The 25,802-nt window shown below is 43.8% G+C and overlaps 1 protein-coding gene and 1 pseudogene across 16 annotated transcripts; both read right to left on the bottom strand.

Annotated features, from left to right (window-relative positions):
* Positions 1 to 3,495: 3,495 nt before the first annotated feature.
* Positions 3,496 to 24,810, bottom strand: LOC104663392 (butyrophilin subfamily 3 member A2). 16 transcript variants are annotated; one of them, XR_004056750.1, is made up of 12 exons: positions 24,617 to 24,810; positions 21,658 to 21,935; positions 21,014 to 21,361; positions 19,324 to 19,605; positions 16,813 to 17,013; positions 16,488 to 16,627; positions 15,556 to 15,602; positions 15,132 to 15,158; positions 14,142 to 14,420; positions 8,372 to 8,513; positions 7,529 to 7,729; positions 3,496 to 6,709 (listed from the first exon to the last, which is right to left on the bottom strand). XR_004056750.1 is itself a non-coding variant. In XM_030928470.1 (10 exons), exons 2-8 carry the CDS (start codon positions 21,740 to 21,742, stop codon positions 15,562 to 15,564), a joined length of 1,005 nt encoding a protein of 334 aa, XP_030784330.1. In that variant the 5' UTR covers positions 21,743 to 21,935; positions 24,617 to 24,810; the 3' UTR covers positions 11,404 to 14,420; positions 15,132 to 15,158; positions 15,556 to 15,561. The 16 variants fall into 16 exon arrangements, 3 of the variants coding, with proteins under 3 accessions (XP_030784330.1, XP_030784331.1, XP_030784329.1); XR_004056751.1 differs by having other exon boundaries at positions 3,496 to 5,951; XR_004056752.1 differs by having other exon boundaries at positions 3,496 to 3,964.
* LOC104663972 lies at positions 11,404 to 13,712 on the bottom strand (annotated as a pseudogene).
* Positions 24,811 to 25,802: the final 992 nt, after the last annotated feature.

Raw genomic sequence — 25,802 nt, 5'->3', positions numbered from 1 at the left:
AGGCTTTTTTTTCTATCTTCATCTGTTTTCATCCACAACTCATTAGCCCTGGAACCCAAAGCCAGTTTACTAACTAATCATGTCTGTTTCTTTGTCTGTAGGGTGGAAATAAGACCTATTCCATAAGTTATTTAAGGAAGAGTTAGCACAGCACCTTCATGTATTAACCCTCAACGCATTTCATTGTCTTCCATTCTGTAAGTTTCAATTCTGATCCTTGCATTGATGACTCCTGAACCCACCTCCCCTGGAGACAACATCAACAGTTGCCTGCTGTGGAGTTGGAGTCTCACTTTAAAGGTGAAGGGAAAATCTCTGAAAAGTTTGACGTGAAAAAATGTATACATTGAAAATAGCAGTGGGGCAGGTACAAGGGAAGATGGGAGGTAGGGGGTGCCATTTACATTGTATTCTATGGGATGATGCCTGCTGGGGTTGCATAATATATCCTGTCCTCTTCAGTGGGCCAGATGTTAATAGATAGGGAGACCTGGAAGGAAGCTACTGTGACACTCTAGGTAAGAAATGATGATGACTTGGAGATGGGGAGAGGAGTCTGGATCAACTATTAATATTAGTACTAACAAATATTTACGTAGAACCTACTATCATGTTGGTACTGTGCTTTGAGATTTATATATATTAATAAGATTCACAACAACACTAAAAGGTATGTTATTTCCCACATTTTATATGTCAAAACTGAGGTCCAGAGAGGTAAAACGACTCACTAAGGTCACATGAGTAGTTTCTTTCTGAGCTAGGCCTTGAGCCCAGCTGTCTGCCAAAAGAATCTGTGCTCAAACCACTAAGCTGGACTATTGAAAGGAAGTGCAAATAGCAGGACTTGGCTATCAGTCAGATGTGGTGGGTTAAGAGAGAACAAGAGAAGGCTAAAATGACTGTTAGGTGGTGTCACTCACTCAGATAATGATGGGTAGGCAGGGTTGATGGGAATTTAGTTTTGGACACACATCTCATTGTGAGATGCTAGTGGGCACTGAGTTCAGGGAATGCATGGGGCTGGAGACAGAAATGCAGGTGACGGTGGGGTCTGCTCATGGGATAGAGCTCTGAAAATGGATTGGATCCTACAAGAGTATATGTACTGTGAAAAGAGAGCCCAGGATCAAAGCCTAAGGAATTTCAGCAGTTCTGGAGCAAGTGGAGCAAGAATTCTGAGAAGGATCTCCCTAGGAGTAGGGAAAGACCACAAAGAGCGCCTTGGGGATTGATGAGGCAGATGCCACACAGGAGGGAACACCTACTCAGGCAGGTCTATGAAGAACTCAGGGTTGTCCATAAAGAAAAGACAGAAGTGTATAAAGACAAGCGAGGCCCAGTGTCTCATAGCTATAATCCCAGCACTATGGAATGCTAAGGCAGGAGGATCACTTGAGCCCAGGAGTTCAAGGCCGCACTCAGCTATGATCACACCAAGAACTCTAACCTGGGTGACAGAGCAAGATCCTGTCTCTCTCTTTAAAAAAGCATGGGGGTGGGAGGGAAAAATAGAAATGTATAATGGCTTTAATGGTTGGGAATTCAGTAGTAACTGATAGAACAATGTTTATGGTGTGGTACAGCAGTGGCCATCATCATGGCAGACAGTGCCTGATGGCCATGCATGTGTTCTCTTTCTGAGACTTTGCTTGTATGGAAGTAGACTCCTAGAGAGAGGCAGGTGCAGTGTATTGCCCAGTGAAAGGGGAAGCAGGCCAGTTACAATGGGAGAACCTTGAGTTTCTTATATGTTGTATCCTACAGACTCTGGAGTGGACCCCTATGATTACTCCTCCTGCAGTTTGTAGCCTGTACTTTCCCTGAGGGTGAGCTGAACCTGTGGCTTGCTGCTAACCAATAAAGTATGGTAAAGCTGATGGCATGTCCCTTCCATAACTACATTATGTAGTGTAACACTTTGTCTTGCTAGCTGACCCACTCTAGAGGCTCTATCTTCCTGGCTGGCTATGAAGAGGAAAGGAGTCATAGTGGGAAACCCATATAGCAGGGAGCTGAGGAGCCCTTTAGGAGCAGACTCCAGCTTCAGCCTGCAGGGAGCTGGGGCCCTCAGTCCTACAACTGTAAAGAAATGAATTCTGTTAATGACCTGAGTGATCTGAAAAGAGGACTCTCCCTCAGTCGAGACTCCAGATGAGGCTACAGCCTGACCAATACCTTGACTTTTGCTTTCTGACATTCAGAGCAGAGAAGCCCATTAAGCTCTGCCTGGACTTCTGACCCACAGAAACTAAAATGATAAGTATGTGCTGTTTTAAACCACTAAGTTTGTGGTAATTTGTTATGCAGCAATAGATCACTAATGCATTAAAGTGAAACAGGCAGTGGCAGCAAACATGAAGATACAGAAGGCAAAGAGAATAACTTGTATTTCATTCCTGACCTGTTGCCTGGACTGCACATTTGTTATTATTACTATAGTTTTATGTATGTATGTATGTATTGAGATGGAGTCTTGCTCTGTCTCTCAAGCTGGAGTGGCCTGATCTCGGCTCATTGCAAACTCCACCTCCCAGGTTCAAGTGATTCTCCTACCTCAGCCTCCTGAGTAACTAGGATTACAGGAGCATGCCACCACACCCAGCTAATTTTTGTATTTTTTTGTAGACATGGAGTTTCGCTATATTGGCCAGTCTGGCCTTGAACTCCTGACTTCAGGTGATCCACCTGCCTCGGCTTCCCAAAGTTCTGGGATTACAGGCATGAGTCACCATGCCTGGCCTGCACATTTATTACTGACCTGCCTACTCTGCATCTCCACGGGGATCTCTAGTAAGTTCCTCAACCTGAACATGCCCAAAAGTGACCTTGAATTCCATGCTGGCTCCTCCTCTGGCCTCCAAAATGCACTTCTCCCTCAGTTTCCTCATCTCCCTAAGTGCCAACTCCATCTGTACCGTTTCTTAGGACCATAACCTTGTGGTCACCCTTGATGCCCTCCTTTTTCACATCCCACATTTGAGTTTATCAGCAAAGCCTTTTTACCCTGTCTTGAAAATAAATCCAGCATCATATAATTTCATGGCTCCTCCCTGGTACAAGTCACCGGCATCTCCCCTCTGAATCACTGCAATAGCTCCCAGCTGGGTCTTCAGGCTTCCACCTACCACCCCTACACATAGCCCATCTCCGTCTAGCATCTGACGTAAGTCCAGTCCCTTTTCTGCCAAACTTTCCAGTGGCTCCCCTTTCAGAGGTAAACTGCAGGTCAGCATGATGACATTCAGGGCCATATATGATCTGGCCCTCAACCACAGAGGTTGAAAGAATCACATATTATTCAGATTCATTGAATAATATGTCTATTTGTAAATGCAGTAATATGATTTTGGACTATTTTTTTTCAGTCCTGTTGGATTATTGAATTGTCTCAAACCTAAAGTGCTACCTTTCAAGCCAGAATTTTAGATGCCTGATTGTGTTAGTCAGGGTTCTCCAGAGAGACAAAACCAATATGATACAGATATAGACATATATGTATGAGTGAGCGTTTATTAGGGAAATTTTCTCATGTGATTATGGAGGCTGAGAAATCCCATGACAGCTCGTCTGTAGGCTGGAGACCTTGGGATGCTGGTAGCATGGTTCAGTTTAAGTTCAAAAGCCTCAGAACTGGGACGCCGATTGTGTAAATCTCAGTCCGAACCGAAAGACCTGAGAACCCAGGGCATCCTGGTACAACTTCCGAAGCTGAAAGGCTGGAAAGGCAGGAGTTCTGATGCCCAAGGGCAGAAGAAGAAAAATGTCTCAGGGGAGAGAAGAATTTGTCTTTCCTCTGACTTTTGTTCTGTTGGGCCTTCAGCCAATAGGAAGGGAGAATTTCCCACTGACATACATGCCAATCTCTTCTGGAGGTCAGCATTCTGGAAACACATTCACAGACACACCCAGAAATAATGTTGTATCAGTTGTCTAGGTATTCTTAATCCAGTCAAGTTGACATCTAAAATTAACCAGCACATGGATTAACTTCCAGGATCCACTATTCTAGTTTCCAAATATGGTCTGGGGATTCCTAGGGTGATCTCTGATATACTGTTAAGGAGCCCCCAATGTTAATACTATTTTCATTATAATATTAATAATATAACATTTTTTGTTTATGATTTCATTCTCTTGGTAGGGTACAATAAGGTTTTTGGGGGCCTATATAACCTGTGATATACCAATAGATTTAATACAAAAGCAGATATGAGAATACAAATGTCTTCTATGAAGCCAGACATTAGATTTGGAAAAAGTTAACCAATGTCACACTTCTTGTTCTTTTGTTTAGAAACAATAGTTGATTTTTTTCACAAATCATTCTATTTATATTAACCTGTAATTGGTGCATTCATGGTATTTTAACATGAATTAGTAAGCTACATTTTAACATTTTCTGTTTCAATCATAAATGCCGTAAATATTAACAAATACCAACCCAAATAAACAAAAGCTCCTCAAGGCCCTCAGTAGCTATTAAGTGTCTTAAGACATAATTAGACCGGGAAGTTTGAAGCCACTGGTGCCCTCATTGAACCTGAATGCTGACATAGACCTGGTCCAGTACTACTCTGCTCCACCAGGACCTCAAACCTCAACCACACTCAAGGACTAACTACTGACTCCTTGTTTATTGCAGGGACACAGGAGCCAAATCACATCCACATGAGTCCATGTTCTTCATTCATCTTCGTCCCAGGTCCAGGCCTGTGGGTGTGTGCTCTGGAAATCCTGGGGTTGGGTGGAAATGAGCCATCATATCCCAGGACCCCTTAGCTGTTATGGTGGGGCTTAACCACCGTCACAACCTTGCTCCCTCCCAGCTCTCTGGTTCTACCTCTTCTATCTCTGACCTGCGTATCTGTTTCCCTCTTCCCTCTGGTGGTCCTGTGGATTCTTCTCTCTTCTCACATCCTGGTGACCCCTGCTGGCCTCATTCCAAATCCACAGCATCTGGTGCCAACTGGCATATTGGGCTCAATGTCGCCATCCTGATGTTAAACAGCAAGTTCACTGCCAATCAGCTTCTCACACTTTCTTCCTGGCTGGGAGCTGTGTAACACCTAGTTCCCTATGCCTGGATGTCAGATATAAAAGAAGTTCCTCTTCAAAGGTTTGGCTTGTTCAGTGCCCTTGTTCTTTGTTCCCTACTTATAAGGCCAAACTAACCTCGTTATCCTTTATGTCTCCCTGTCTTAGTTTCAGTAAACAACTTTTCCACTGATCCTTACCTACAGAGCCCACATCTGCTACTCACTCTGTAAATTACCCCTCCCGTTGCAATGGCTCTTCCCACAGAAACTGACCTTCCAACCAGTGTAACCACACCCCTGCCCCTTTCAAGTTAGCTAATCAGGTTCGGCTTAGATTGTGTGGTCCAACTCTGGTGAGTGGTGACTGAACACAGAAGCTGGGACAAGCAGCATTAGGAATAAAAATTCTTTCCCTCTTTGTTTGGTGTATTCTTGTGGTGACCAGACTTGCAAGCAGCACCCTTCTGCAGAAGTAAATTGCCTAGCTGAGAAAGCTTTTTGCCAGAGTGCTGACTCTTCTTTGGGGCACTGAGCATTTATTTCTAACACTGGATGCCATCCCATAGTTACAAGCAAAGGAATTACTAAAGCTACAGCCTAGTGAGGAGTGAACAGGGGCTGAGGTCTGGACTGGGTGTGAAAGAGGCAGCTGGAAGATGTTCTCTTGTGTGACCAGAGGGGAGGAGGGCATGTCTTCCACCAGGGGCATTATGCAGTGGCTACTGAGATGGCCAGGGCTTGCCTCCACGGCTGTGAGACCAGGGAACTGATTCTGTGGGCCATGGTGGGTCCCCGATCTGTGAACTGTCAGGCCTCTTCAGGCATCATGATCGCACATGAATGCGGAGCAGATGAAGATGCAGCTGTCACAAGACTGTAACTTGAAGAATGGCTTCAGGGGCCTGGAAAAGGCTGAACGGGGAAATGTGCAGATGTGAGATCTGTCCCTCATGTTGTAGAAGGAGACGTCTCCAACTTCATACTCCAGGAAGACGCCCAACCGGCAAAGGGGCTCATTCAGAGAGAGAATCGACTTAGCAGAGGTCAGGGCCCAGTATTTGCTTTCATACAGCTCCAAGGTCCAGAAGCCATTCTGAGGAAGTAGCAGGACATCCTATTTCCTCTCAACGCTGTCTCTACAGACCCCCACAGTCCACTCAATTACATTTTCCACCTCCACCTCCCAGTAATGTTTCCCTGAGGCGAAGCTCTCCCGGCCAGGACACAAAGCTGACTGTTGAAATCTCTCTGGGTTATACAGCCCGCTCTCCCTGGAGGGAGCCAATGTCACACTTCCTTGGTCATCTGATAAGAGATCGAGATGAGCAGTGTCTGTGTGCAGGACCACACTGGCTGCAGAGGAATTCTCAGGTTTAGGCCTTGGGTCTCAGGAACCCTCGGGATTGTGTGGTTCCTGGTCCCCAGAAAAGTCTCAGAAAACTACAGGGGAATCCCCGTGAAGGGGCCATTTCCACGAAGGCCACCTGATCCCAGGCAGCTCATACCCTGAGAGTTACTGAAGCTGCAGGGTTTTTTGTTTTTGTTTTTGTTTTCTTTGAGACGTAGTTTCACTCTTATTGCCCAGGCTGGAGTACAATGGGTGATCTTGGTTTACCGCAACCTCCGCCTCCTGGGTTCAAGCAATTCTCCTGTCTCAGCTTCCCCAGTGGCTGGAATTACAGGCATGCGTGGAAACCAATTTTGCATTTTTAGTAGAAATAGGATTTCTCCATGTTGGTCAGGCTGGTACTGAACTCCTGACCTCAGGTGATCCGCCCGCCTCGGCCTCCCAAGTGCTGGGATTACAGGCGTGGGCCATGGCCCCCGACCTCTGAAGCTGCACTTCTATCTCTCCAGAGACAGAAGCAGCACCCTCAGGTTGAGAAGAATTGAGGTTCTTTGAAATCCAGAGAGTTTAGGAAACGAGCCCAAATTAATGATTCACACTTTCTCTCAGCATTCTAAGATCTATTCCCTTTTCTATTCAAGACCTAGGATCTCTGGGACTTTTTTTAGTTAGAACCTTTTAATTATCTGGTTCAAACTAGCACAGAGGCGTTATGTCCTGCTCCTTCTCTCCCCAGTTGATCAACTAAGGTGAGTCTTTCCCTTCACACTGTCCTGGAGGGTAAAGGGTCTCTTCATTGGTTCTATGTGTTCCTTTTACCAGATGACAACTGATTTAAATGACTGACAAGGGCACCCTTCAAGGATAAAGAAGGAGAATAAATGTCCCCCCCAAAAAAACCTGTTGCCTGAGGGGTCTGTAGGCAAAAGTAGGGAGGAACTATTTCCATCTAGTTTTGCTTCAACAACATGGGTCTGATGTCTGCAGGTATGACTTCTGTATACCTATTGGATCAACAAACTCCAAATGGAAAAAAAGATTCTGTCCGGGGAAAAGGGATTTGACCAGGAAAGGAAAGAAACTGTGCTAAACGAACTGGGGAAAGGACACATGGGTAGATAGAGGAAATGTAGGTGCCTACCTAGGTCCATTTCCTGTCAGTCAGTGCGAGAAACACTCCAGGCTCTGGGCATTCTGCAAGCTTCTCCCATCTGCATTTATTCTCATTCAGTTTACCTTTCTATTGTGTTAAAATGATTTCCTCTATTCTCCATGGTGAAATATCTGGTTGTGACATTTTGCTGTTTTGTCCCAAGTTGACAGTGGCAATTTTGAAATTCACCTAAAGAGGAAAGGTCCATGTGTCATGGTATCTGGTAAAACTTGGATTCTGTGGTGCTTATGGGCTGAGGGGCTGTATCATAAGATGGAAAGTGCTCATTGGGAGTGGGCAATTGGGTTCTGTGCTCTCCCATTCACCCAGATGCCTCCCCTGGCAGGCTATACACAAAGTATCAGTGCTCTCTTAGAAGCAGAAAGGCATTTCTGGCCACCTATTTGTATACCATTCTGTGAGGCTTATTGGGAACCTTTGTAGCCTCTTCCCCACATGGGCCTTCAACTATACATAGTCTACACCATCCCTAGTACATAAATTGCTAAGACAGCATTGTCTTCTTTCAAATTGATCCAGAATCAAAGAGCAAAAACCAGTGAAGCATATATATGGGAAACCTCTGGTAATCATGCATTAAATTATTCCAAAAGAGAAAGGATCCTGGGATGTAAACCATAGGGTTGATTGAGAGCTGCTGGGATTCCCTGACAGAAGAGCCATGATGCATCACTGCTGGGACACTGTTGATGAACTGACCCTAGTTCCCTGCTGTCCCCACTGGGTCCCTTGCTCATCTTGTCTAATGAGTCCCGTTAGCTAGCTGGTGGGGAGAAAGCTGAGATCTGAGGGAACATCAGGGGCACTCACCAGCATATAAGAATGTTCTTCTCCATCTTTAAGGGACAGACAGAGGTGAATGTCATGAGATATTGCTAACTGAGCAGAACTCAAATTGTACATGGAGTAGTTCAGGAAAGGCTAAATTTACGCAATTCTTCTTGAAGTTGCTCTGAAAAACAAACAGAAACAAAATCATGTCTTCAATAGAAGAACTAAAAGAAGTTGGGTTTATAGTAAACAATGCAGGAACCGTCCTTTCTATGAACAACAGCATCTCCCTTCCCTCATGCCTAGGGCACTGTCAGAAACCAGAAATGATATATGATCAGGTGGCTGGGTAGTACTGGTACATTGTTACACTTGCTTTTGCTCAACCATTTAGTACTTTATGTAGCCAGGTAAATGAATGCAATGCCAGAAGAATGAAAGAACAAAAGCTCTGAGATATTCATTCCAAAGACATGAGAATTCCAAGTCCTTGCTGCTGCTGCCATGCATTTCCTCTGTCTTCCATACACTGGTACCTGGGAGAGCTGTGTCTTTTCTATAATGGTGAACTGTCCTCCTACTCTTACTCTTTTTTTTTTTTTTTTTTTTTAATTAGAGACAGGGTCTCACTTTATTGCCCAGGTTGGTCTCGAACTCCTAGGCTCAAGCGATCTGCCTGCCTCAGCCTCCCACAGTACTGGGATTGAAGGCATGAGCCACCATACTCGGCCTCTTTTACCTTGTATTTGAAGTTCTTTCTTTTTCCACACATTCTTTCTCCAGTTCCTTTAGTGCAGTTTCTTTCCTTTCCTCTTCAAACTCCTTTTGCCCTGACAGAATCTTTTTTCCCTTTTGCAGTTTGTTGATCCAATAGATGCATACAGCAATGAATATCATCAGAATAACCACGATAACAGGCAGGATCACCACACAGGGAGACCCGCTGGGCATAACAGATTCTCAAAAGGCAGCCAGAAATGTCCACTTAGTTTGAAACAGAACATCCAGGTGAGAGCGCCCCTAGCAGCACATCTCTAGAGCTCCTCAGCCACCTGCTCTGTTAGTTTCTCCCTCAGAAAACTTGGATGGACAAAGTGATGCTGGCTCAGCCCTGGCTGACACCTCAGTGGCTCCCAGGGCCAAGGCCCAGAGGTAGCAAAGCAGAAATATCTGGAGTCACTGTGGGAAGGACCATGGTGCATAATGCTAACCAGCCATGCTGAATCAGCACAGCCACCACCCTGCCTCAAGCCACCACCACTCACACCTTGAATACTCCAGTGCCCTCCTTCTTGTTCTGCCCTTACCATCAGTAGTCCATTCTCAGCAGACCAACCCAAGTGAGATCATGTTAATTTTTAGCTCAAAACCTTCCAATACTTTCCATGTCACTCGCTGTGAAAACCAAAGGCTGTTTGTGACTTGCAATGCCATGTAGAATGTGTTTTCATTGCCTCTGTGAAGTCATCTCCTCTCACTTCCTGCACTCACTCCATTTCAGCCACAGCAGCATTGCCTTCTGGGGGTTCTGGAAACTGCCAGACATGTTCCTTCCCTAGGTCCTTTGCATATTCTTTGCCTGTTGCTGGGTTGCTCCATCCTCAACCATCTGATAGTTCCTTGCCATCAGATGGGATGACTCCATTTCCATCTTTACAACGAAGTCTTCCCTGACCATTCTGTTAATAATTGCAATGTCTCATACCCCTACCTCTCTTTATTCCCTCCTTGCTTAATGTTTCCTATAGATGTTCATCACCATCTGATAGAATATATGGTTAATTATTTAATCACCTTTTGAAGGAAGAGATCTTGATATATTTTGCTCAGTGGTTTATCCCTGGTTTCTAGAACACTGTCTTGAACATACAATATGCTTCTTGAGCATTTGTTGAATGAATTATTAGTGTGTATCAGTAAGGATTTTCCCCAGCTCTGTCCCTTGGAAAATCCCCTGGTCAGGAAGGGGTTCCTACACATTGTGAGGGGCCTCGGGTACCACCCTCCAGATATGCACTCTAGCCAGATGCCCCCACCCTCATTGCCCCTCATTTCAGCGGGGGGATCAGAGCCCAGTGCAGGGGAGAGATATCAGGGCTCAGCTAAAAAGCAGTGATGTCTCAGTGCCTATTGCATCTCTTCTGTAAAGAGAGAAAATAAAGGAAAAAAGGAGGTAGGAAGCAAGAAATAGAAAGGAGAAAAAAAAAAGATGAGGATAAGGAAGAAAGAACGTTGATGTTAGAGAACACCAGGAGACCAATGGGCCACATAAACTGTGAGCTCTCTAAGAGGAAACAATCCCATTGCACCCTCTTCTTTGTGGTCCACCTACAGGCCCCATCACAGCACCAAACATCTATCTGTCTGCTATAAATGCTTGTTCAATTTATCCTGCCAGACTTATTTTCTCACTTCAAGGTGGGTGTTTCAACTCCAACTTCAAACAGGAAGGTTTTGGATTTCACTTTCTTCCTCTGGGACTTCTTAGTAGACCTCAGCTTCCAGAAACTCTAGAATGATAACGAGGAGGACAGAAATCTGCCAGGCAGGCAGAATGCTAAGAAATCTTTTGACCTAAAGACACTGACCCTTCTGTCTAGTTTAGGGCTTCACATAACCACGGCTCTCTAACACCCATAGGAGGTGACGGTTTTTAGGAGACTTGACATGGTAGCCTGCAAAGCCAACTCTAATCCTAATTCACACTGTTTACCTCCCAGAGGCTCCATCTGTTAGGCAATGTCTCTTTTGTTTTTCTTTTTTATTTTATTTATATATTTTTTTAGGGACAAGGTTTTAGCTCTGTTGTCCAGGCTGGAATGCAGTGATTTTAGCCTGGTGAAACTCCTGTTGGACTTCTGACCTACAAAACTGTGAGATAAGTTTGTGTTGCTTTAAGTCTATGAATTTGTGGTAATTCAGCTGGCTGCAATAGAAAATGGATACAATGAGGGTGTTGGGCAAAAGTTGCAATGAGGTAAACTAAATCTGTGGTGAGTACAATGGGTATGTAGACTACTCTGCTGTGCTGAGTAGACTTATTAGAGTCCAGAAAAAGCCAAGCTGAAGAGTAAGCATTATTAACAAATTTATTGAACAACCAGGGCTTGACAAGCACATGCCAAGAAGAGGGGATACAATGGTGAGCAACAATAGTGATGATAATGAGGAGTAGTTTTCCCAAGCAGGCAGCAGTTGAAAGGAATATGGTTTTAACATCCACTAATGAACAGGGGTGGATAGACCCCTTTCCAGCAGACTGAATCCATAGAGGGATTAAAAATATCCCTGCAATTCTTCCAGCTTCCTTCATCCAAATTTCTTGTATCACAGAGTATTTATTCTACCTGGAAACCTTGACTATAGGAAGGCTGGCTCTGGCTCCATGATCACTTATCACAATTGTTGGGGGGACATATCTGTCTCATGCCCCTACCTCTCTTTTCCCTCCTTGCTTAATGTTTCCTATGGATATTCATCACCATCTGATAGAATAATTAATAATTAAATAAATTAAATAATAATTAATAATTAAATAATAATAATTAAATAATTAATTATTTAACCACTTTTTGAGGGAAGAGATCTTGATATAGTTTGCTCAATGATTTACCCTTGGTTTTTAGAACAGTGTCTTGAACATACGATATGATTCTTGAGCATTTATTGAATGAATTATGGGTATGTATCAGTAAGGATTTTCCCTAGCTCTGTCCCTTGGAAAATCCCCTAGGCAGGAAGGAGTCCCTCCTGCCAGGGGGGCAGAATCCTAAGAAACCTTTTGACCTAAAGATATTGACCCTTCTGTCTAGTTTAGGTCTTCCATAACCAGCACTCTCTACCACCCATAGGAGGTGATGGTTTTTAGGAGACTTGACATGCTAGCCTTCAAAGTCAACTCAAATCCTAATTCACACTGCTTACCTCCCAGAGGCTCTGTTACCTACCAGGGCTTCATTATACATTGAGTGCGGCCTTTAGTCTCTTTCCCAGTTACATGTCATGTGGCCTTTAGTCTCTTTCCCAGTTACACGTCACGTGGGTACTGTGAGGTTATTCTCTCAACCAAGACACTCTGCAGAGCTAATCCAAGGAGTGCTGGGTCTATTGCTCTGACGATCAGCTGCGAAGGAGTCAAAAGGAGTGCCAACTCCACAACCACCTACAATGATCCTTACCCTGGAGCTGTTCTGGGAAAAGAACCTCAGGGCTACAGGTGTGTTTTTCCCATGGGGGAAGAATCAGGGTGGAAAAGAACAGGCAAATGGCCAGAGACTGAAGCTGCCCATCTTCCAACTGCACAAATTACTGTAGGAGTTATGTAAGTTACTTAATGTTGCCCTGCCTCAGCTTCCATACTTGCAAAATGAGATTACCCAACAGGATGTTGTGAGGATTAAAGGAGTGACATCCACCAAAGCTCATAAGACAGCACTCAGAACATTTTAAATTCTCCATTAATGTTAGTTATTGCTGTTTAGATCTCTCTCTGTTGTTTACTAGTCATGCCAAATTTGGAAAGTTAATTCACTTTTCTGCACCCCAGTTTCCTTATCTGTATAAAGGGGACAATAAAGTGGTATGAAACTCTAAGATTTGGCACACAGAATAAAATAGAATGAATATCAGTAAAGTGCTTCAGTGTGTGCCTGTAGCTTTATGGTTGTGATTGGTTGCTGTGGAGGGGGAGACCCTCAGATTCAGGCTGGGCAGAGAGAAGCAGAGACATTATTTCAGCCTGAGGCTCCCCACTTTCATTAGCTAAGCTTGGGCCACTGGTGTCTCCAGGGAATGATCAGGCACTAGGTCAGGAATGAGGGAACTCTCTACTTCTTTTGGCACCCGGCAAAGGTCAGGGCAGTGGGTTCCTAGGTCAAAATTCTGAAAATGGTATACAGAGACCCAGAAAAGGAGATGTCCAGGAAATTGTGAATATGCGACCCATCCATAGCATTGCAGAATGACATATCTCCAGTCTCATAGACCCGGAAGATTCCCGATTTCCTAGGGGCTCAGGAAGTGTCAGGTTGGTTCTGAGCTTAGTGAGAATCTGGTACTTATTCCCATCAGTCAGTCCCATAGTCCAGAATCCGTTCTCAGGTGTCGTTTTGACCCAATCTTTTCTCTGCACATTCTTACTACACACCCCTATATGCCACTCTTTCCTGTCCCCTACCTCCCAGTAATGTCTCCCTGACGTGAAGCTCTCACAGCCGAGAACACAATAATGCCAATCAAATCTCTCAGGGTTGTCTGGCAGATCCTGGGGCTCCTTGTCACGCTGCACACTCCTTTCGTCCTCAGAAACAAGGAGGATGGGGTTTGCTGTTTTGGGATCCAGAATCACATCTGCTGTAGAGAGTCTGAGTAAGTGTCCATGGGGTCAAGCATTTTTCCTGGATTTCAGAGCCTCAGCATGCAAGGCCTGGGCTGTGCTGAGGAGACCCAAGTCCAGAGCCTGACGTCCCTAACCTGCCCTGAATGTGACTCTCTCATTGATGTCAGGAGAGAAAGCCCCAGGTATCTTGTGTCCAGAGGGGAAGAAGAGGGTGAAATGAGAGTTGCCTCAGCATCTGCCTAACCCAACACCCTGATGTTGCCTCAGGAAGCAGCAAGGATCCTCTTTCTACGTTTTTCTTGTTTCCCTCCCCACATTGACTCTGCCCACTAATGCTTTATGATCAGTGATTAATTTTCAACCTTCATTCGACCACTCATGAGCTAAATGAGTTCCCCTTTTCTGCAGTCTAGTTTTCCATACATCCAATTTATTTAACAAGGTGGAACCTCATCTGAATCATTTCCTCACCTGAAAAATCAGATTAAAACACGAATCTCTAGCGTTGTATAAGGCAATGATGTTATGTACTCAGCCCACAGCAGGGCATGAAGGAAGCTTCTGATCTTCTAATAGCTGCAAGGCAGTCTCTGTGCTGGGCTCTATGTGGGGCCTTATATGCCCCAGATTCACTCTCTACCCTTCAGCTTTCTTCACCTTCTTCTGGCCCCAGGAACCTGTCCTTTAAGAACAGTGCCACTGGGCTCCCTTGTCCTCTGGTTTGCTGTTGGGTTTGGCCAGTGGGAAGCCCTGAGAGAAGATTGGAAGAAGAAAGAAAGGAGAGACACTCCATTTAATTTCCTGCTTCCTCCCTGCCAGCAGCAGCTGGTGCTGCTCTAACAAGGCCTGTCGACTCTCAAGAAACCCTCTCTTTGAGCTACTTTTCTCTGGGTTCCAGTAACTGCCTCCCCTCCCTATCCCTCGCAGGCTAGGTGTGGAGACAGCTCCCCACTGTTGGGAATCATGGGGGCACTGCACTTTTCCTTGTTGCTTTCTCTTAACCCTCCTTTCTGGAAACCTTGTTCAACTACCCAGTTTGAACTTGCCATCTGTTTCTTGCTAGGTTCCTGCCAAGCAAGTTCATTATTCCCTCCGTCTTCGCCTCAGCCCCCATGAAACACAGATTGCAATCATCATCTAAAAGTGTGGAGGCCAAAGCTTGGAAGCATTAAATCCTTTGAGGAGACACAGGCAGCAGGTGGCATGGGAAGCCTAGGAAGGACAAAGTTCTTTGCGCAGGCATCGCCTCCTCTGTTTGGCATTTCCATCCTCACTCTCCATGCAGTATCACTCAGTGTGTGTCTCCTTCCCCTCAGCTCCACCCTTTATGTATCTTCCTACCCACAAAGGATGTCAAGGGAACTTTTCTTCCCCAAATCACAATAGTTGGAGAAGAAAAAAGGAAAAAGGAATATAGTTTCTCAGGTTGTTGGTCCAGGGAACATACAGTGATTTACTCACCAGATTTGAAGAGGGCCATTTTCCATTCTGAAAGGAAGGAGACACAGATAAGAAAAAGGTCAGTATTCTTGTACTTTTCCCACTCCATTCTCCTCTCACTACATGTTTTCTCTCTTTTTCTTCAGAGTATCTTCCAGGGTCCAGCTTCCCTCCTCTACAGCTCTGATGGATCAGGGGTGGCACCTTCTCAAAAATGTCAGGCTAGGCTCCCTGTGTCATGGTATGTGCAGGATGCATGGCCAGGCTTTGCAAGGGAGTGTGCTGGATCAGGAGTTTCCCAGAGGCTCCAGAAAAGCAGAGGTGAACCCCCACCACACAGAAATTGAGTCTTTGGATTAGATCTAATTAATCCAGCAGAGAACATCCACGGGTCACAGCAGAGAAAAGGTTGAAATATTCAGGGCACGTGACCCAGCAAACTTACAGAGCATCAGGCTGACTTATCAGTATCAGACGAAGACTCCTTTCCACCTACAATGAAAGAAAGGTAGAGGTGTCACCTGAACTCTGCCTTTTCTGTGTTGGCCCCGTCCCCTTCTTTTTGCGTCCATCTAGTCTTTCTTTTTTTTTTTTTTTTTTGACCATCCCACCCTTCCCCATGGTCTCCATCTGCAGGTACAATTCTTTCTTCACCTCTTCTTCATATCAAGTCTGGGAACATCGACTGAGTGCTAGTGGCAGGGCAGGCACTGTGAGAGTTCCTTCCCAATGGGGTCCAGCTCATCTGTTTTGAATCTGTACCTGGGCATAGGTGTCACCATGTCTATATGTGAATGTCTAGGAGTACAAGATCCATCCTTCTCAATCTGTATAATTTCTTACCTTGCTCTAAAAAGAATTTGGGAAATTTAAAGAGCAATTTCAGGGACTAGTTTTTGAAAGCAATTATGATCAATCTGTACCAATTGAGCCACTGTGGCTACTCCTCTTTATTAGACATACTTTTCTCCCTCTCGCTCTTCTGATTTTCTTATTTCTTAAATCTTCCATTCTTGTTTTCCTTTCAACAGCCTCTAGATTGTGGAAAACAAGTAAGTTTCCTGCCATAGAAAATGCACCTCATTCTTCTCTTCCCTCTTCCTTTTGAAGTGTAACCCTGGATATTCTTCAGTGCTTCTTAGAGCTTAAGGGTCTGTAGCCCCTAGTACAAAGAGATTGAAGACCTCTTTTTTCTTTTTTTTCTAGAGAGAAAAACCACTGGGTGGTTTCTCCAAAGAGCCACACTTGTTTTCTTTTTCTGAGTAAAGGGATCCAAGACCACTTTTCAACCCTGGGATATGACTTATGAGCTGGAAAATAACGAAGCAGAGAGAGAGTAATAGATTTGAATTCAGAGAAAATGTCAGAGCCACTCACGAGTCAAGTACTGGATTTTTCTCCTCTCTGCAATGGAATGAACAGGGAAGAGTCATCAAGGTGCTCAAAGCCGGGATAGGAAGACATGCCCGGGTCTCTGGGGGAATGGGAAAACTTACTGAGTTCCTCCTGGAGGCTCTCTGGAAAATAACCAAAACCAAAAAACAAAAACAAAACAAAAAAAAGATGAACTGTTATGGGTAAGGTGGGTATTTCGGGAAATAAACCTTAAACATGATGCGGTGCCAGGGTGGGGGAAAGAGGTGAGGTTTTCAGGCTGGGGCACGCAAGCCTGGGGCTTAGATTCTCTGCTTGCGTTGGATACCTCTTAAGCTTATTTCCTGCTTTGTTGCAGCATATCCCCGTTCTTTCATCTCTTGCTCGCTTTCTATCTCACTGGATAAAGCAGTTATTTCCTTATGTTGTCTCCACAAGAAGTAACTGGCTCCACCAAGAAGCAGCAGCAAGATAGGCAGGGTCCCTGCCAGGGCTGTGATCCAGGGCTGGGCACTCCTGAAGAAGGGGTCTGCGAATGGGGAGAGCTGTGGGTCATGGGCGCTGGTGCACTCAGCCTCCCCAGCCTCAATGCCCCAAGTTTTAGCTGCTCAGACCAGGTTGGGGGCAGGGAAGCTATCTCATGAGGTTAAATAAGGATTCTCTCCCTAAAGTCTCAGAGGACTATAGATATGACTTTGGTAAATCCTCACTACAAGCTTCTACTATTACTTATCTTGAGATGTCTGCCTCTCACATGGAAAGTAACTTGAGCAGAGTTATACACATTTTTTTCTAAATATTTTTTCAATAGGTAACACATTTACATGGTTCAAAACTACATATACATAAAGGCATGCAACTCTCTCATCCACCCAGTCCTCCCTCCCTCCATGTATTAACTTCTCCTTAGTCCACTTAATATGATGCTTAGGAACATAACCTGTGGAGTCAGAGGGCTTGGGTTTAAATGCTGGCTCCCCCGTGTGACTAGCAGTGTGATGTTGGACTACTACATAACCTCTCTGTTTGTAGTGGCCTAATCTATAAAATGAGGGTAATGATAATACCTATCTCCTGAGGTTAGAAGAATTAAATTAATACTTATAAAGTGCCTGATGTACAGTGAGTGTTACAAAATTGCTTGTTGGAGTTTAAAAATGTAAACTAAATAACCCAATCGAGAACTAAAAAAAAGTAAATTAAAGTATATTCTTATTTTTCCTCTTGTTTAAACTAAAAATAGCATTCTATACACGTCCCTCTGCATCTTGCTTTTTCTGTGAAAAGTGTACCTTGGAGATCTTTCCATATTGTTATAGAGAGAATTGCTTCTTTTTCCTTTTACAAACTGGGCACTATTCCCTTGTATGGAAGTTCCCTGGCAGTGAACATCTGCACAGTTTCTAACCTTGTGCAATCGTAATCAGTGCTATAAGAAACCTTTTACAGGCCGGTTGCAGTGACTCATGCCCGTAATCCCAGCACTTTGGGAGGCTGAGGCAGGTGGATCGCTTGAGGTCAGGACCAGCCTGGCTAACATGGTAAAACCCCATCTCTACTAAAAATACAAAAATTGGCTGGATGTGGTGGCACACGCTTGTAATCTCAGCTACTCGGTAGGCTGAGGCAGGAGGATCACTTGAACCTGGGAGGCGGAGTCTGCAATAAGCCGAGATTGTAACACTGCACTCCAGCCTGGGTGACAGTGAGACTCCGTCTAAAAAACAAAACACAACAAAAAAACAGAAACCTTTTACATGGATCATCTCATACAAATGCAAGCTTGTCTATCAGATAAATTCCTAGAAATGGAAGTTTGGATCGATAAGTATGTAGTTTGGATAGATATTGCTATCGAGCCCCCAATAGAGGTTGACCTAATGCACACCAAAAATACAGCAAGTTACACAAAAAAATGACGGAGAGTCACTGCCTTCCTACGTTCCTGTGAGAACCATGTATTATAAGCCAAAGCAGTTTTGTTTTGATTTTTGTAAATATCATAAGTGAAAAATGATTTCAAATGTTTCCCTAATGAGTGAGAATGAGCACTCTTTTGTGGGTTATTTCCTTTTCTATGAATTGATAATTCATGAACTTTGTTAAAAATTTTTTTACTAGGTTTTTATTTTATTTTATTTTATTTATTTTTTGAGACAGGGTCTCACTCTGTCATCCAGGCTGAAGTGCAGTGGTCTGCTCTCAGCTCACTGCAACATCTGCCTCCTGGGTTCAAGTGATTCTCGTGCTTCAGCCTCCTGAGTAGCTGGGATTAGAGGTGCATACCACCACACCTGGCTAATTTTTTGAATTTTTAGAAAAGATGGAGTTTCACCATGGCCAGGCAGGTCTCAAACTCCTGGCCTCAATGATCTGCCTGCCTCAGGCTCCCAAAGTGCTGGGATTACAGGCATGAGCCACCGTGCCTGGCCAAAACGTTTTACTAGGTTTTTAGAATCTCCTTCTTATTCAAGGAGATCAGCTGTTTCTCTATGATAAGAGTTTGTGTATGTATATATATGTGTGTGTGTGTGTGTGTGTGTGTGTGTGTGTATACCATTTTGTCATTTGACATTATATAAGGAGCTTATCTGAATGTTTTTCCCCCAATTCCCATTGCCTGTCATACTTTCTGGCAGATAGGAAATGTTCAGAAAATGTGTTGTGAACACCTTTATGGAGGAAAGAATCTCCCCTGGAACAAGGCAGCGCCTCCAGATCTGTGCTTTGGGCCTTATATTCAGTGCAGAGACCCAGGTCTACCACAGATACTAACACATCCCCCTTCATTCAACTGCCACAGCTCAGCTCAGAAACCTGAGGCCAAGCACGTACTGACCTGCGATAGAAACGCTGGCTGTCTTTTCCAGGCCAAGGACAGCATTTCTGATGATGCAGGATACACTCTCCCCGGAGCCGCCTCTCATGATCACAGATGCTGCTACTGCATATAGGCCCACTCCGTCTGCAACCACAGGTGCTTCCACAGCTGGGATGTTCTGTCCCTTGGCATCGCTCCACTGTATTTGGGGTTGGGGATACCAGCCAGTGGACCTACATTCCAGATGGATCCCTCCATTCTCATAACCCTTCACTTCAACATGAAGATTAGAACCCAGTGCTGTGGAAGGATAATTTGGCCTAGATTCTTGATAGCTCTTGCATTAAGGAGGGTCTCAATGGGAATCAATGGCAGACTCAGATTTGATAATTCAAGAGAGATTTCATTCAGGAGCTGTTTACAAAAGTGTGGTCATGATGAGGGGAAAACTAAATTTGCTAGTGCAGTATCCCAGGGTCAGTAATGTGTGGTTATTCCCACCCATACCAATTACCAGAGGGAGGAGGAGAGGAAGCTGTTTTGAATACATAAAAGAAGAGATTCATGCATTGAGGACTTCCTTTAGAGGAGCTGTTACTTTCAGCAAGGCAATGCAGCCAGCCTGAAGGTACCGTGCAGCAAGGAAGCCAGGGATTGAGCATCCAGATTTCTTCCTCTTCTCTTCCTACGATTGTCTGCTGCTAATTCCCTTAAACTAAACCCAACCAGAAGCCACAGAGCAAGGGACTGCACTGAGAAAGAGAAAAGCTGTCCCAACATAGGGAAACTGACACTGGGTCTCCGTGTCATCCTGTTGAACATAAGCAATTTCACAGAACACAGACAATGCACTTTGTGACTATGATGGATCATGGGAAAAACAAGACCACCCCACATCATGTGTGAGCATAGAGAAAAACATGAACACTGTGCAAACCACAGCAATGACCAAACATCCCCCATCGGCAATCAGGGATTGCCGCCCTTCATCAATTACAGCTTTAGTCTCACCCTGGTCTCCTTCTTCCTACATAAGATTGATTAAGGTTCTCACTCATACAGTTAACCTGCCCACACCTTCCTGATAGCATCTCATCCAGAGCAAAAGGCTAAGTCTATAAACTGCCCCCCGCCAATCCCCTAACACAAGCCCAAATTGTATACCAAGTCTGCTCCTCTAATTCCTTCTTACTGAGACCCCCACCACAGCTCCCTATGATGTGTATTCTTCCTCACTGCAAAAAGTAAGAAATACAGCTCGTTCTACTACAGGAGTATTCCTGGGGATGACTGGTTGGAAAACACTGGCAGCAGATATAGTCACTATTCCACCTCCCAGGGCCAATGGTACTGTGTACTTGGAGACACAACAGAAGCCGTCTGTTACACAACTAAACCAAAGTGATGGTGTACCAGTCACTGAAGAGATGGTTTCTGATGTTTCCTATCCCTTGTCCTTCACTTTCCTTATATCTCTGGTCACCAGAGGAAAGGAGTTCTTTACCTGAGCATGTAGGGTACAGCAGGAATTCTTCCTAAACGAAAACCTGTGTCTTTCTCAAGGGCCGCAGAGAAGCTAAGCTGGAAGGCAGTGCAGGCAATCGCTAGTGATCAGCCAGGAGCGTCTGCAGTGCTTTTGGAAGAGGAACTCTGCATCTGCTCTAGATCCTACAGAGAAGTGTTCTCAGAACAAAACCTGGAGGCTCACCTGCAACCTTCAGCTCCACCAGGGCTTTTTCATAGAAGTCACCATCTTGGAAATAGCACAAGTACTTTCCACTGTCAGAGGCTGTGACATTGTGTATTCGGAGAGCAGCCTTCCCTACAGTGATGCCATCCCGTAGAATCGAAGTTCTTCCTCGATACGGTGCACTCTGCCTGTCTTCCACTTCCTTTCCATCTGCATACACGTTCACCACCTGCCTTAGGCTGGAACTCACCCACCTCAGCTCCATGGTCTCTGCACTCATGGTCGGGAACAGGTGACAGGGCAGATCAGCGTCTTCACCCACCATAGCCAGTATGGGCCCAGAGGGTCCAAGCACAGAAAACTGAGCTGTCAGCACAAGGGGAAGGCTCCATCAGAGGGTTTTGGATTTGGGGTCATGAGAGGAAGGGTGCTTCTCAGACAGGGAAGGCTAGATACAGAGAACCTAGAGGGGAAACCATTCCTAACAGAAGCACCTTTTGTCTCTTAGTGACACATGATCCTTCAGGTTCGGATGGACTTCAGGTATAGGAAGGAGTTGAAGGTTCTAAGAGGGCATTTAGGTAATTGTCTGCTTAATTATGTAACTGAGGTAATCGTCTGCTTCATAAACATAAATGTGGAAACATGGAATCGTTCCCTACCTGAGCAAGGAGTGTGCAGCTGGACCAAGAAGAAGGCGACATGAAAGCTGAGCAGAAGGAAGGCCAGGGAACTTGCCATTTTCATCTATGCTGCATATCAAGAGACACTAGAAGGTGTGAGACAGACACTGTGGCCTGGAAGAAGCTATAGGATTCTGCGTGGAAACGTCCACTTCCCCAGGGCTAACTCAAGTATGGTAACTGAAGAACATCTTACCTCTGCCAAAAATGTCTGTCCTTGAGTGTCTTTACCTTTGAGTTCCAGTATGGAAAACCATCTGTAAAAGCAATATCTGTTATCTGATCAGGAAATCTCTGACTCTACTGCATTAAAATATTCAGAATCCTATCACTTCCCCACACTTCCCTTGCTAGGTCCAAGCTTCCATCATCCCCCTCTGATTTATGAAGGACCCTCTTCACTGGATTCCCTGGTTCCACCCTTGTTCAACTCTATGGGTGTCCAACACTGTGGACTCCTCAAGGGTCAAACTCTTGGCCATTACCATGGTCAACTCATGGCCTGGTGGCTCCTGGTGGATCCAGGCAGATTGCCTGGTGCAGGCTCTGAAGTCATTCAGGGGCTGAACCCACCACATTTAATCACAAAGACATTGATTGGGAGAGCTTTGAATAAGACCAGACCTTACTCATCTTTTCTTTCTTCCCTTCATAAAGTTATTCAACAAATATTTACTGAGCACCCACAATGGGCTGGACCACTATGGTAGAGTTAGGGACACAAAGAGGGTAGACAATAGGTAAAGGCTCTAGAAGTCACAAGCTTGATGATCTTGGTCATGGGACAAAACCATTTAAACTGTAGTTACTCAAAAATATCAAGTATGAGACTTAGAATGTGCACAATTGGCCCCAAAATTCCACTTCCTGATGCCTACTCCAGCAAAGTACTTGCATGGGTGCAGAGAGAAGCCTCTGTGAGAATGACACTGCAGCACTATTTTTAAAGTATGAAAGTGGTTACCAACTGAACCAGTCACCCACAAGAGACTAGTTAGAGGAATCCCTATGATACAGATGTATGATACATCTGCCTGTCTTCCATATATCATAGGGATATGATACATCCCTATGAGGAAATTCAAGGCAGCAGTTAAAAAGAGTGATTTAATGTCAATAGCCTGGACAACAGAGATATACTAAGTGATCAAAAAGTACCTTGTAGAACTATACTAATAATTCAATTGAAAAACAAAAGCAAAGCTACACATTTCTGCAAAACTATATATGTAAATGTCTGAAAAAGCCTAAAAAGAGGAATGCTAAACTGAAGATTGGAGGTTAAGTGAATGAAAGGACACTTTGGCCTTTTGCTTCCTTTACTTTTAAAATTATTGGAATGCTTTAAATTTAAAATTTTCATGTATTAGTTAATAATTAATAATTATTATGAGGAATAATAGAGACTGGAACATATTAGTTGCTCAGTAAATACTAACTCCTCAACAGTTTCTCCCAAAACAAAGGAGCATGAGGCCTGTAGCCATAATACCAGCTGCTGGGGGTCTGGGAATGGCCTCTGAAAACAAGGTCTGCAGAGGCAGGTGGGGACAGATGTAGAGGAAGCAAGGGAACAGAGGTCTGTGCAGCTGGTCATGCTCCACCCCTGCCTGGATCTTGTATCCACCATCAGACTAAACATTATATTTCACCACATCTTCTGTTTCTCAAAACTGCTCTTTATGCTCCTAAAGAAAAGGAGGTATTATTATTATTAGTCCCTAAGCTAAAAATTTCTCTGCTGTCCTCAGAGGGAGAACTTTTATTTTTTAGGTTATTTATTATTCATTCTTTCTACTATAGACAATTTTGCTAATAAAAAAATATAAAAGGAATATAACCTTAAATACTCTGTAGTTATAATCATATACTTTGCTAATGGAAGTGAAAATGTTTCTGGAAGCATTTGGCCATATATACATGGCAAGGGCCTTTAAAATGTTGTGTCTTTTGCCCTCAAAATTCCAATTATAAAAGTTAGCATTGAAGAAAAAAATTTAGAGATTGATGCAAATATTTAAGGTTAAGGCTGTTTAATCTAGTAAAATCTATAGTAACAAAATGTAGAAACTCAAAAATCCAAAATAAAGAAAGAGTTTAAAAAACAATTGGGGTTTTTGTTTGTTTGTTTGTTCTTTTTCTTCTTTAGGAGCGGCTTTCTGAGTCAGAGTAGGCTCAGAGAGACTCTCAATTATTATATATTCATACAATGTAGTAGCTTGTAGCCATGGGAAAGCATGCTTTAGGTTTTGGGGAAATGATGAATGGAAAGAAAACCAAGTACTATCCCTAAAAGATACCAAAAATGGTTTAATAAAAGGATCCAGTGTTATTAAAATTATAAAGAATTTCACTTAATTAAAATTATGATTCCTAATGGTTACATGGAACATATTTTATGACTGAACCATGCATTGTCTATTCCCCACCTGTTGTATATGAATGTTGGTTCAGATTTTACTATATTATAAATACTTCTGTAATAATAAACACATTTACATATAAATCTATAAGGTACTTCTCTTTTTTTTTCCTTCTTCAGAATCTCTTAGAATAGATGCCTTGAGTTGACCAGAACAGATTTTAAGGGTTTTTTGTTTTTGGTTTTTTTTTTTTGCCCTTTCTGACCACAATACGTTAAGAAGATGCAGTTGGAATATTTCTTCATTCATGTTGTCTCCCTTTCCTTCCACTAAATCCCAACCTCTGCAGTTTCTTATTCTTTGTAGTACTTCTCCTGTCTTCCCACGTGCCCATATGTGCATGTGCAGGTGTGTGCATGTACACACACACACACACACACACACACACACAGAGGCACCGCAGCCGTTTCTCTGGGCGAGTACTCTCCCTGCATGCCCACTCACCACTCTCAGCGACTCAGCCCCACTCCTCCCAGGCATCGTAGCCCAGGCTCTAAACCATTTCCCGCACTTACCCCTTGGTGTTCCCATGGGAGAATCAGAGCCCACAGAATAAAGATGGTCAATCAATAGTTCTCCATTCTTTCTATTACGGCTTAGCCTTTCATCTGGAAGAAATGAAAAAGAGAAAGCAAATATTGTCTTCTAACCATGAGAAACAGTAAGAGTGGCTCTTTGGAAGAAATAGTTTTTTGATTGGCTCAGAGGTGATGTTTCTCATCAGTTGCTGGGCAGAAGCCACTGAGGAAGGTTGAAATGAAAACTGAAAGTACATTGAATCGTACATGTTGAAGAAAAACTCCAGCCCTATCTCCCTTAGTGTTTGTGTTTCTGTGTTTATCTATTTGAATCGTTTTTGTGTGTGGATGTATATAAGTATTTCTTTACATTCACCTGTCTTGTATCTTTTATATCATGATAGAAATATTAGCAGAATGGAGTAGGAAAATAAAAAAATTAAACGTGCAAAGAGAGGAAGATGTACACTAATTAAAATGCTTCTGTGGCAGTTTGCTTGCATGTAGATAGGTACGTAGAAGAGGAGGATCTTTTTTACAGAGCCAAATAAAGGTACGAATGGAAAGAAAATGAGACAAACTGCACCTCTTTAAGAACCTCTGGCATTTAGGCTTAGGACATGTTATCAAATAATATAATTTTTCTGGTTTCCAGAGGCAGTGCTGCTTAACATTGTTTTACCTTTCCCAGGAAATTCTTAATGCAGATCTTTCTGAGCATCTTCATTCACCCTCAGCTCCTGGTTTATGCTATAGTGTATTTTCTTGTGTATTTGTTTCTCATGCTGCCAGTGGAGTACATATTCTCTGAAGCTAGACACTCCATAGGCTGTGGTCTCTGTACGGCTCATTTCCTTTACACCATCTTGTAAGGAGTTTATAGGACAATCTGGTTCTCCCTGTGGCTTAGGACCTCAAAATACACTTTTTTGGGTTGCAAGCCAGAAAGCTCCTAGGGCTAATATGTGACTGGAGCTGATGGGATTTGATTATACTGCAACAGTTTGAATTTAGGCTGTGTGGTATCTGCTTGAGATGGCTGGTTGCTTCTGCAGCATGCATGCCGCCTTCTTCTTAGTGATAAGGCCTAATTTTCTTGGGTACTGCAACCTGCTCTTACCCCTTGTAGATAGGGGAGGCCAAGGGACTAAGTTGGAGCCAATGGTTTGTAGGTGAAAGTCGT

This window comes from Rhinopithecus roxellana, chromosome 4 (genome assembly GCF_007565055.1).
Source record: "Rhinopithecus roxellana isolate Shanxi Qingling chromosome 4, ASM756505v1, whole genome shotgun sequence".
Taxonomy (NCBI): Eukaryota; Metazoa; Chordata; class Mammalia; order Primates; family Cercopithecidae; genus Rhinopithecus; species Rhinopithecus roxellana.
The sequence above is the reverse complement of the archived record's forward strand: the minus strand, read 5'-3'. Positions and strand labels throughout refer to the sequence as shown.

What these genes read in the sequence shown, in the direction of transcription:
- LOC104663392 (XM_030928469.1), bottom strand. Translation starts at nt 21,742, where the DNA reads ATGAAAATGGCAAGTTCCCTGGCCTTCCTTCTGCTCAGCTTTCATGTC. An exon ending in GGTGGAGCTGAAGGTTGCAG is followed by an intron (nt 19,606 to 21,013) that starts GTGAGCCTCCAG and finishes ATCCTTCCACAG; the next exon opens with CACTGGGTTCTAATCTTCAT. An exon ending in GCAGGAAATAAGCTTAAGAG is followed by an intron (nt 16,628 to 16,812) that starts GTATCCAACGCA and finishes GTTATTTTCCAG; the next exon opens with AGAGCCTCCAGGAGGAACTC.